Raw genomic sequence first — 13,116 nt, 5'->3', positions numbered from 1 at the left:
CTGCAGCATTATTCATTTGAACAGCCACTTTCACTGGAAGAAATGCTACACTAGCTGTGATTTTTATTTTTTTTTATACACAGTTCTTGCAATCACAAGCGGTCACTGCCATCCGATCTGGGACAGACAGAAAGCATGTGGCAATTCAGGAACTAATAATTCTTTGTTTAGAAATTATCCAGCAGCAGATAAAGCTTTAAAATTCAAATAGTTGTATATTTTCAATGCCAATCACAGCGTGCGTTAATACAAAGAGTGGGAGCACTCAGCGTCATTGTTACAGACTCTCCATACTCACATATCCAGATCCTGGAATGGGTTTCCCATGGATTCTCTGTATACATTTCTCTGCCGAATCTTTGTCAGGAAATTCGACAAAACAATAGCCAGCGAGTTTCCTGGGAATCATGAGCAGGTGTGACTCAAAGCGTTGCAACAAATAACCACACATTCTGATATTTCTCTAGGGCCAGTTTTATTTGTGTTCTTACCCGGTTACTCTATCGCGAATGATTTGGACACTGAGAACATTTTCTCCAACCTTAGCAAAGGCTTTTTTAATGAAGTCTTCATCCATGTATTCTTCAATCTACATTGCAAAAAGAGAACATATAAGAAAGAAAGAGACAATATTTTATCAGAACAGAAAAGATAGATTCAAACTACTAGCGTATTAAAACCTACAATAAGAATGATATTACCGATAGAATTACATTCATTCACAGGGGGTACGTTATTGGTACGGCATTTTATTCCACAAACACCAGAACTTATGCAACTGTCACACAGACAGACAGCGTGCGACTCCCAGACAGACAGCGCGCGACTCCCAGACAGACAGCGCGCGACTCCCAGACAGACAGCGCGCGACTCCCAGACAGACAGCGCGCGACTCCCAGACAGACATCTGAGGAAAGGGGTTTAGGGTGATTATTTCTGATGACTTAAAGGCAGGCAGACAATGTAATAGAGCAGCAGGAAATGCTAGCAGAATGCCTGGTTGTATAGGGAGAGGTATTAGCAGTAGAAAGAGGGAAGTGCTCATGCCATTGTACAGAACACTGGTGAGACCTCACTTGGAGTATTGTACGCAGTACTGGAGACCCTATCTTCAGAAGGATATTGATACCTTAGAGAGAGTTCAGAGAAGGGCTACTAAACTGGTTCATGGATTGCAGGATAAAACTTACCAGGAAAGGTTAAAGGATCTTAACATGTATAGCTTGGAGGAAAGACGAGACAGGGGGTATATGATAGAAACATTTAAATAGATAAAGGGAATCAACACAGTAAAGGAGGAGACTATATTTAAAAGAAGAAAAACTACCACAACAAGAGGACATAGTCTTAAATTAGAGGGGCAAAGGTTTAAAAATAATATCCGGAAGTATTACTTTACTGAGAGGGTAGTGGATGCATGGAATGACCTTCCAGCTGGAGTGGTAGAGGTTAACACAGTAAAGGAGTTTAAGCATGCGTAGGATAGGCATAAGGCTATCCTAGCTATAAGATAAGGCTAGGGACTAATGAAAGTATTTAGAAAATTGGGCAGACTAGATGGGCCGAATGGTTCTTATCTACCGTCACATTCTATTTTTCTATGTGTGACTCCCAGACAGAAAGAGACAGGGTGTGACTCTCAGACAGACAGACAGAGTGTGTAGCAGATGCATTGGGCTGTCCTCAAAGTTAGTTTTAAAAATGCATTTTGAGTAACTATTCCCATGTATAGCTGTATTGTATGTACCATTCGTCTGATTGTTCGGTAGTTTTCATTCCATGTTACATACGAATAAAAACTACCGAACCATCAGACTACCCCAGAGAGAAGTGTGTACCTCGTTAAAGGACCACTCTAGGCACACAGACCACTTCAGCTTAATGAGGTGGTCTGGGTGTCAGGTGCAGCTAGGGTTAACCCATTTTTTTTATAAACATAGCAGTTTCAGAGAAACTGATATGTTTATAAATGGGTTAAGCCTTCCCCCTAATCCTCTAGTGGCTGTCTCATTGACAGCCGCTAGAGGCGCTTGCGTGATTCTCACTGTGAAAATCACAGTGAGAGCACGTAAGCGTCCATAGGAAAGCATTGTAAATGCTTTCCTATGCGACCGGCTGAATGCGCGCGCAGCTCTTGCCGCGCGTGCGCATTCAGCCGACGGGGCGGAGAGGAGGCGGAGAGCTCCCCGCCCAGCGCTGGAAAAAGGTAAGTTTTAACCCTTTTCCCCTTTCCAGAGCCGGGCGGGAGGGGGTCCCTGAGGGTGGGGGCACCCTCAGGGCACTTTAGTGCCAGGAAAACGAGTATGTTTTCCTGGCACTAGAGTGGTCCTATAACCCCTTAAGGACACATGACGTGTGTGACACGTCATGATTCCCTTTTATTCCAGAAGTTTGGTCCTTAAGGGGTTAACCTTTCACACTCTGTAACCACAAACTAATTGACCAAGCAATCGTTATTTTGTATATATCTGGGTGGCGGCCATCTTACGCAAGAAAATCTCAGCGGTGCTTGAGACCTCCAGTGCTCCGTAACTCGCGAACGGAGGGGCCAACCAGCCCCTCGTCCGGTAAAATAAATATCCCGAAAAAGGGAATTAATATGAATACAGATTTAACTTTGGATGGCAAGTATTTCTATGTATTTTATCTCCCGAACAGAGATACCTCGCGTGTGGTCGGTCAAATTGCCTCTTCCACCTAACTCCCGAACCCCTGGTACGATCTGGGTGAATTTTGAATACGTTAGTCACCCAGATCAGGGCTACCAGGGGGTACCCATTATATAATTCTATATGGCTGTTTTGGGGTACATCTAGAAATCAGGTAAAACTGCAGTATGTATAATGGGATTAAGTGTCATACTGAGGGGAGGAGATGTGTGGGAGGTAACTGTTACAGTATTGGATACTGTACGGATTAATGTGAATCCCTCCCTTGCATGGGAGAATGCTTTATAAGGAGGAAGTGTGGATTAAAAGTCAGTTCTGCTCCTGATGCTGTGTGTCGTCCAGTCATTGGGATCCGTATTGGGATATTCGTGGATTACTTTACTTGCTGTGACTATTGTTATATAGTATTTTATAACTTGTTCCTGAGCCTCACTGGGATCATTAGTGGAGATAACCTGTGAAAGACCAGCTCTCCGCTACAGAGCGTGACTGCCAGACAGACAGACAGAGCGTGACGTGACTGCCAGACAGACAGAGCGAGCGTGACTCCCCAGACAGACAGAGCGAGCGTGACTCCCCAGACAGACAGACACAGTGTGACTCCCCAGACAGACAGACACAATGTGACTCCCCAGACAGACAGACACAGTGTGACTCCCCAGACAGACAGACACAGTGTGACTCCCCAGACAGAGTGTGACTGACAGACAGAGCGTGACTCCCAGACAGACAGAGCGTGACTGACAGACAGACAGAGCGTGACTCCCAGACAGACAGACAGTGTGACTCCCAGACAGACAGACAGACAGTGTGACTCCCAGACAGACAGACAGACAGTGTGACTCCCAGACAGACAGACAGACAGTGTGACTCCCAGACAGACAGACAGTGTGACTCCCAGACAGACAGACAGTGTGACTCCCAGACAGACAGACAGTGTGACTCCCAGACAGACAGACACAGTGGGACTCCCAGACAGACAGACAGACAGTGTGACTCCCAGACAGACAGACAGACAGTGTGACTCCCAGACAGACAGACAGTGTGACTCCCAGACAGACAGACAGTGTGACTCCCAGACAGACAGACAGATAGTGGGACTCCCAGACAGACAGATAGTGGGACTCCCAGACAGACAGACACAGTGGGACTCCCAGACAGACAGACACAGTGGGACTCCCAGACAGACAGACACAGTGGGACTCCCAGACAGACAGACACAGTGGGACTCCCAGACAGACACAGTGGGACTCCCAGACAGACACAGTGGGACTCCCAGACAGACACAGTGGGACTCCCAGACAGACACAGTGGGACTCCCAGACAGACAGACAGACACAGTGGGACTCCCAGACAGACAGACAGACACAGTGGGACTCCCAGACAGACAGACAGACACAGTGGGACTCCCAGACAGACAGACAGACACAGTGGGACTCCCAGACAGACAGACAGACACAGTGGGACTCCCAGACAGACAGACAGACACAGTGGGACTCCCAGACAGACACAGTGGGACTCCCAGACAGACACAGTGGGACTCCCAGACAGACACAGTGGGACTCCCAGACAGACAGACAGACACAGTGGGACTCCCAGACAGACAGACAGACACAGTGTGACTCCCAGACAGACAGACAGACACAGTGTGACTCCCAGACAGACAGACAGACACAGTGTGACTCCCAGACAGACAGACAGACACAGTGTGACTCCCAGACAGACAGACACAGTGTGACTCCCAGACAGACAGACACAGTGTGACTCCCAGACAGACAGAGTGACTCCCAGACAGACAGAGTGACTCCCAGACAGACAGACACAGTGGGACTCCCAGACAGACAGACACAGTGGGACTCCCAGACAGACAGACAGACAGACAGACACAGTGGGACTCCCAGACAGACAGACAGACACAGTGGGACTCCCAGACAGACAGACAGACACAGTGGGACTCCCAGACAGACAGACACAGTGGGACTCCCAGACAGACAGACACAGTGTGACTCCCAGACAGACAGACACAGTGTGACTCCCAGACAGACAGACAGACAGTGTGACTCCCAGACAGACAGACAGTGTGACTCCGAGACAGACAGACAGTGTGACTCCGAGACAGACAGACACAACTCCCAGACAGACAGACACAACTCCCAGACAGACAGACCGACAGACACAGTGTGACTCCCAGACAGACAGACACAACTCCCAGACAGACAGACAGACACAGTGTGACTCCCAGACAGACAGTGTGACTCCCAGACAGACAGACAGAGTGACTCCCAGACAGACAGACAGAGTGACTCCCAGACAGACAGACAGAGTGACTCCCAGACAGACAGACAGTGTGACTCCCAGACAGACAGACAGTGTGACTCCCAGACAGACAGACAGTGTGACTCCCAGACAGACAGACACAGTGTGACTCCCAGACAGACAGACACAGTGTGACTCCCAGACAGACAGACACAGTGTGACTCCCAGACACAGTGTGACTCCCAGACAGACAGACACAACTCCCAGACAGACAGACAGACACAGTGTGACTCCCAGACAGACAGTGTGACTCCCAGACAGACAGTGTGACTCCCAGACAGACAGACAGAGTGACTCCCAGACAGACAGAGTGACTCCCAGACAGACAGACAGTGTGACTCCCAGACAGACAGACAGACACAGTGTGACTCCCAGACAGACAGACACAGTGTGACTCCCAGACAGACAGACACAGTGTGACTCCCAGACAGACAGACACAGTGTGACTCCCAGACAGACAGACACAGTGTGACTCCCAAACAGACAGACACAGTGTGACTCCCAGACAGACAGACACAGTGTGACTCCCAGACAGACAGACAGACAGAGTGACTCCCAGACAGACAGACAGACAGTGTGACTCCCAGACAGACAGACACAGTGTGACTCCCAGACAGACACAGTGTGACTCCCAGACAGACAGACAGACAGTGTGACTCCCAGACAGACAGTGTGACTCCCAGACAGACAGTGTGACTCCCAGACAGACAGTGTGACTCCCAGACAGACAGACACAGTGTGACTCCCAGACAGACAGACACAGTGTGACTCCCAGAAAGACAGACACAGTGTGACTCCCAGACAGACAGACACAGGGTGACTCCCAGACAGACAGACAGACAGTGTGACTCCCAGACAGACAGACAGACAGTGTGACTCCCAGACAGACAGACACAGTGTGACTCCCAGACAGACAGACACAGTGTGACTCCCAGACAGACAGACACAGGGTGACTCCCAGATAGACAGACACAGGGTGACTCCCAGACAGACAGACACAGTGTGACTCCCAGACAGACACAGTGTGACTCCCAGACAGACAGACACAGTGTGACTCCCAGACAGACAGACACAGTGTGACTCCCAGACAGACAGACACAGTGTGACTCCCAGACAGACAGACACAGTGTGACTCCCAGACAGACAGACACAGTGTGACTCCCAGACAGACAGACACAGTGTGACTCCCAGACAGACAGACACAGTGTGACTCCCAGACAGACAGACACAGGGTGACTCCCAGACAGACAGACACAGTGTGACTCCCAGACAGACAGACACAGTGTGACTCCCAGACAGACAGACACAGTGTGACTCCCAGACAGACAGACACAGTGTGACTCCCAGACAGACAGACACAGTGTGACACCCAGACAGACAGTGTGACTCCCAGACAGACAGACAGACAGTGTGACTCCCAGACAGACAGACAGACAGTGTGACTCCCAGACAGACAGACACAGTGTGACTCCCAGACAGACAGACACAGTGTGACTCCCAGACAGACAGACACAGTGTGACTCCCAGACAGACAGACACAGGGTGACTCCCAGACAGACAGACACAGGGTGACTCCCAGACAGACAGACACAGGGTGACTCCCAGACAGACAGACACAGGGTGACTCCCAGACAGACAGACACAGGGTGACTCCCAGACAGACAGACACAGGGTGACTCCCAGACAGACAGACACAGGGTGACTCCCAGACAGACAGACACAGGGTGACTCCCAGACAGACAGACACAGTGTGACTCCCAGACAGACAGACACAGTGTGACTCCCAGACAGACAGACACAGTGTGACTCCCAGACAGACAGACACAGTGTGACTCCCAGACAGACAGACAGTGTGACTCCCGGACAGACAGACACAGTGTGACTCCCAGACAGACAGTGTGACTCCCAGACAGACAGACACAGTGTGACTCCCAGACAGACAGTGTGACTCCCAGACAGACAGACACAGTGTGACACCCAGACAGACAGTGTGACTCCCAGACAGACAGACAGTGTGACTCCCAGACAGACAGACAGACACAGTGTGACTCCCAGACAGACAGACACAGTGTGACTCCCAGACAGACAGACAGACACAGTGTGACTCCCAGACAGACAGACAGACACAGTGTGACTCCCAGACAGACAGACACAGTGTGACTCCCAGACAGACAGACAGACAGACACAGTGTGACTCCCAGACAGACAGACAGACACAGTGTGACTCCCAGACAGACAGACACAGTGTGACTCCCAGACAGACAGACACAGTGTGACTCCCAAACAGACAGACACAGTGTGACTCCCAGACAGACAGACTCAGTGTGACTCCCAGACAGACAGACACAGTGTGACTCCCAGACAGACAGACACAGTGTGACTCCCAGACAGACAGACACAGTGTGACTCCCAGACAGACAGACACAGTGTGACTCCCAGACAGACAGACACAGTGTGACTCCCAGACAGACAGACACAGGGTGACTCCCAGACAGACAGACACAGGGTGACTCCCAGACAGACAGACACAGGGTGACTCCCAGACAGACAGACACAGGGTGACTCCCAGACAGACAGACAGTGTGACTCCCAGACAGACAGACAGTGTGACTCCCAGACAGACAGACAGTGTGACTCCCAGACAGACACAGTGTGACTCCCAGACAGACAGTGTGACTCCCAGACAGACACAGTGTGACTCCCAGACAGACAGACACAGTGTGACACCCAGACAGACAGTGTGACTCCCAGACAGACAGTGTGACTCCCAGACAGACAGACAGACAGTGTGACTCCCAGACAGACAGACAGACAGTGTGACTCCCAGACAGACAGACACAGTGTGACTCCCAGACAGACAGACACAGTGTGACTCCCAGACAGACAGTGTGACTCCCAGACAGACAGACAGACAGTGTGACTCCCAGACAGACAGACAGTGTGACTCCCAGACAGACAGACACAGTGTGACTCCCAGACAGACAGACACAGTGTGACTCCCAGACAGACAGACACAGTGTGACTCCCAGACAGACAGACAGACACAGTGTGACTCCCAGACAGACAGACACAGTGTGACTCCCAGAAAGACAGACAGACACAGTGTGACTCCCAGACAGACACAGTGTGATTCCCAGACAGACAGACAGACACAGTGTGACTCCCAGACAGACAGACACAGTGTGATGTGACTCCCAGACAGACACAGTGTGACTCCCAGACAGACAGACACAGTGTGATGTGATTCCCAGACAGACAGACAGACACAGTGTGATTCCCAGACAGACAGACACAGTGTGACTCCCAGACAGACAGACAGACACAGTGTGACTCCCAGACAGACAGACACAGTGTGACTCCCAGACAGACAGACAGACACAGTGTGACTCCCAGACAGACAGACACAGTGTGACTCCCAGACAGACAGACACAGTGTGACTCCCAGACAGACAGACACAGTGTGACTCCCAGACAGACAGACAGACACAGTGTGACTCCCAGACAGACAGACACAGTGTGACTCCCAGACAGACAGACAGACACAGTGTGACTCCCAGACAGACAGACAGACACAGTGTGACTCCCAGACAGACAGACAGACACAGTGTGACTCCCAGACAGACAGACAGACACAGTGTGACTCCCAGACAGACAGACAGACACAGTGTGACTCCCAGACAGACAGACACAGTGTGACTCCCAGACAGACAGACACAGTGTGACTCCCAGACAGACAGACAGACACAGTGTGACTCCCAGACAGACAGACACAGTGTGACTCCCAGACAGACAGACACAGTGTGACTCCCAGACAGACAGACACAGTGTGACTCCCAGACAGACAGACACAGTGTGACTCACAGACAGACAGACACAGTGTGACTCCCAGACAGACAGACACAGTGTGACTCCCAGACAGACAGACACAGTGTGACTCCCAGACAGACAGATACAGTGTGACTCCCAGACAGACAGACACAGTGTGACTCCCAGACAGACAGACACAGTGTGACTCCCAGACAGACAGACACAGTGTGACTCCCAGACAGACAGACACAGTGTGACTCCCAGACAGACAGACACAGTGTGACTCCCAGACAGACAGACACAGTGTGATTCCCAGACAGACAGACACAGGGTGACTCCCAGACAGACAGACAGACACAGTGTGACTCCCAGACAGACAGACACAGTGTGACTCCCAGACAGACAGACACAGTGTGACTCCCAGACAGACAGACACAGTGTGACTCCCAGACAGACAGACACAGTGTGACTCCCAGACAGACAGACAGACACAGTGTGACTCCCAGACAGACAGACACAGGGTGACTCCCAGACAGACAGACAGACACAGTGTGACTCCCAGACAGACAGACACAGGGTGACTCCCAGACAGACAGACAGACACAGTGTGACTCCCAGACAGACAGACACAGTGTGACTCCCAGACAGACAGACACAGTGTGATTCCCAGACAGACAGACACAGTGTGACTCCCAGACAGACAGACACAGTGTGACTCCCAGACAGACAGACACAGTGTGACTCCCAGACAGACAGACACAGTGTGACTCCCAGACAGACAGACACAGTGTGACTCCCAGACAGACAGACACAGTGTGACTCCCAGACAGACAGACAGTGTGACTCCCAGACAGACAGACAGACAGACAGTGTGACTCCCAGACAGACAGACACAGTGTGACACCCAGACAGACAGACACAGTGTGACACCCAGACAGACAGACACAGTGTGACACCCAGACAGACAGTGTGACTCCCAGACAGACAGACAGTGTGACTCCCAGACAGACAGACAGACAGTGTGACTCCCAGACAGACAGACACAGTGTGACTCCCAGACAGACAGACACAGTGTGACTCCCAGACAGACAGACACAGTGTGACTCCCAGACAGACAGACACAGTGTGACTCCCAGACAGACAGACACAGGGTGACTCCCAGACAGACAGACACAGGGTGACTCCCAGACAGACAGACACAGGGTGACTCCCAGACAGACAGACACAGGGTGACTCCCAGACAGACACAGGGTGACTCCCAGACAGACAGACACAGGGTGACTCCCAGACAGACAGACACAGGGTGACTCCCAGACAGACAGACACAGTGTGACTCCCAGACAGACAGACACAGTGTGACTCCCAGACAGACAGACACAGTGTGACTCCCAGACAGACAGACACAGTGTGACTCCCAGACAGACAGACAGTGTGACTCCCGGACAGACAGACACAGTGTGACTCCCAGACAGACAGTGTGACTCCCAGACAGACAGACACAGTGTGACACCCAGACAGACAGTGTGACTCCCAGACAGACAGACAGACAGTGTGACTCCCAGACAGACAGACAGTGTGACTCCCAGACAGACAGACAGTGTGACTCCCAGACAGACAGACACAGTGTGACTCCCAGACAGACAGACACAGTGTGACTCCCAGACAGACAGACAGACACAGTGTGACTCCCAGACAGACAGACACAGTGTGACTCCCAGACAGACAGACAGACACAGTGTGACTCCCAGACAGACAGACAGACACAGTGTGACTCCCAGACAGACAGACACAGTGTGACTCCCAGACAGACAGACACAGTGTGACTCCCAGACAGACAGACACAGTGTGACTCCCAGACAGACAGACACAGTGTGACTCCCAGACAGACAGACACAGTGTGACTCCCAGACAGACAGACACAGTGTGACTCCCAAACAGACAGACACAGTGTGACTCCCAGACAGACAGACACAGTGTGACTCCCAGACAGACAGACACAGTGTGACTCCCAGACAGACAGACACAGTGTGACTCCCAGACAGACAGACACAGGGTGACTCCCAGACAGACAGACACAGGGTGACTCCCAGACAGACAGACACAGGGTGACTCCCAGACAGACTCCCAGACAGACAGACACAGTGTGACTCCCAGACAGACAGACACAGTGTGACTCCCAGACAGACAGACAGTGTGACTCCCAGACAGACAGACAGACACAGTAGGACTCCCAGACAGACACAGTAGGACTCCCAGACAGACAGACAGACACAGTAGGACTCCCAGACAGACAGACAGACACAGTGTGACTCCCAGACAGACAGACACAGTGTGACTCCCAGACAGACAGACACAGTGTGACTCCCAGACAGACAGTGTGACTCCCAGACAGACAGACAGTGTGACTCCCAGACAGACAGACACAGTAGGACTCCCAGACAGACAGACAGACACAGTAGGACTCCCAGACAGACAGACACAGTGTGACTCCCAGACAGACAGACACAGTGTGACTCCCAGACAGACAGACACAGTGTGACTCCCAGACAGACAGACACAGTGTGACTCCCAGACAGACAGACACAGTGTGACTCCCAGGACTCCCAGGCAGCCCCTCCCCCCTGCAGTTCCAGCTGTCACAGTCTGACTACATTTCCCAGGATGCTTTACTCAGGACTCACTTACATCGCACATCCAGACACTCGCCATCTATTCAGTTTTAATGCCCAGCAGCCATGACAGTCCCGGCTGCTCGACGCCGATTGGCTGGTATGTGCTCAATTCAACCAATGGGAGGAGAGTGGGCGTGTACAGGAGGAACAGTATCCAATGAGAAACGTCCTTACATTGTTATTGGCATACACTGTGCTGGGCGGCGAGAAATCCGGCGGCCATCTTGGACCGGTCGCCGCTCTACTGAAGCTATTGAAGAAATCTTGGAAAGCCCCTCTCAGTAAAGGTAAGTGAAGGACTTGGTGCACTTATAGCCCTTAATACCCCTACCCCATGTCATTAATACCCCTACCCCATGTCATTAATACCCCTACCCCTTAATACCCCTTACCATGTCATTAATGCCCCTACCCCTTAATACCCCTACCCCATGTCATTAATACCCCTACCCCATGTCATTAATACCCCTACCCCTTAATACCCCTTACCATGTCATTAATGCCCCTACCCCTTAATACCCCTACCCCATGTCATTAATACCCCTACCCCTTAATACCCCTACCCCTTAATACCCCTTACCATGTCATTAATACCCCTACCCCTTAATACCCCTACCCCATGTCATTAATACCCCTACCCCTTAATACCCCTTACCATGTCATTAATGCCCCTACCCCTTAATACCCCTACCCCATGTCATTAATACCCCTACCCCTTAATACCCCTTACTATGTCATTAATGCCCCTACCCCTTAATACCCCTACCCCATGTCATTAATACCCCTACCCCTTAATACCCCTACCCCATATCATTAATACCCCTACCCCTTAATACCCCTACCCCATGTCATTAATACCCCTACCCCTTAATACCCCTACCCCATGTCATTAATACCCCTACCCCTTAATACCCCTACCCCATGTCATTAATGCCCCTACCCCTTAATACCCCTACCCCATGTCATTAATACCCCTACCCCTTAATACCCCTACCCCATGTCATTAATACCCCTACCCCTTAATACCCCTACCCCATGTCATTAATGCCCCTACCCCTTAATACCCCTACCCCATGTCATTAATACCCCTACCCCTTAATACCCCTACCCCATGTCATTAATACCCCTACCCCTTAATACCCCTACCCCATGTCATTAATGCCCCTACCCCTTAATACCCCTACCCCATGTCATTAATACCCCTACCCCTTAATACCCCTTACCATGTCATTAATGCCCCTACCCCTTAATACCCCTACCCCATGTCATTAATACCCCTACCCCTTAATACCCCTTACCATGTCATTAATGCCCCTGCCCCTTAATACCCCTACCCCATGTCATTAATACCCCTACCCCTTAATACCCCTACCCCATGTCATTAATACCCCTACCCCTTAATACCCCTACCCCATGTCATTAATACCCCTACCCCTTAATACCCCTACCCCATGTCATTAATACCCCTACCCCTTAATACCCCTACCCCATGTCATTAATACCCCTACCCCTTAATACCCCTACCCCATGTCATTAATACCCCTACCCCTTAATACCCCTACCCCTTAATACCCCTACCCCTAATCCTTAATACCCCTACCCCATGTCATTAATACCCCTACACACAGTGTTAATACCCCTACCCCATGTCA

At 51.1% G+C, this 13,116-nt stretch overlaps 1 protein-coding gene across 1 annotated transcript in view; it reads right to left on the bottom strand.

Moving 5' to 3' along the window:
* TRNAU1AP (tRNA selenocysteine 1 associated protein 1) overlaps positions 1-11,563 on the bottom strand; it is a 31,659-nt gene extending 20,096 nt beyond the window's left edge. The window contains exons 1-3 of the mRNA XM_063436541.1: positions 11,478-11,563; positions 492-589; positions 299-398 (exon numbers count right to left, since the gene is read on the bottom strand). Of these exons, the coding sequence (XP_063292611.1) occupies positions 299-398; positions 492-589; positions 11,478-11,501 (222 nt within the window). The 5' untranslated portion in view covers positions 11,502-11,563. The remainder of the gene's footprint in view (positions 1-298; positions 399-491; positions 590-11,477) is intronic.
* Between the last annotated feature and the right edge of the window lie 1,553 nt (positions 11,564-13,116).

Source organism: Pelobates fuscus, chromosome 11 (genome assembly GCF_036172605.1).
Source record: "Pelobates fuscus isolate aPelFus1 chromosome 11, aPelFus1.pri, whole genome shotgun sequence".
NCBI classification, from domain to species: domain Eukaryota; kingdom Metazoa; phylum Chordata; class Amphibia; order Anura; family Pelobatidae; genus Pelobates; species Pelobates fuscus.
Note: the sequence above shows the minus strand (reverse complement) of the source record. Positions and strands in the feature narration are given on the sequence as shown.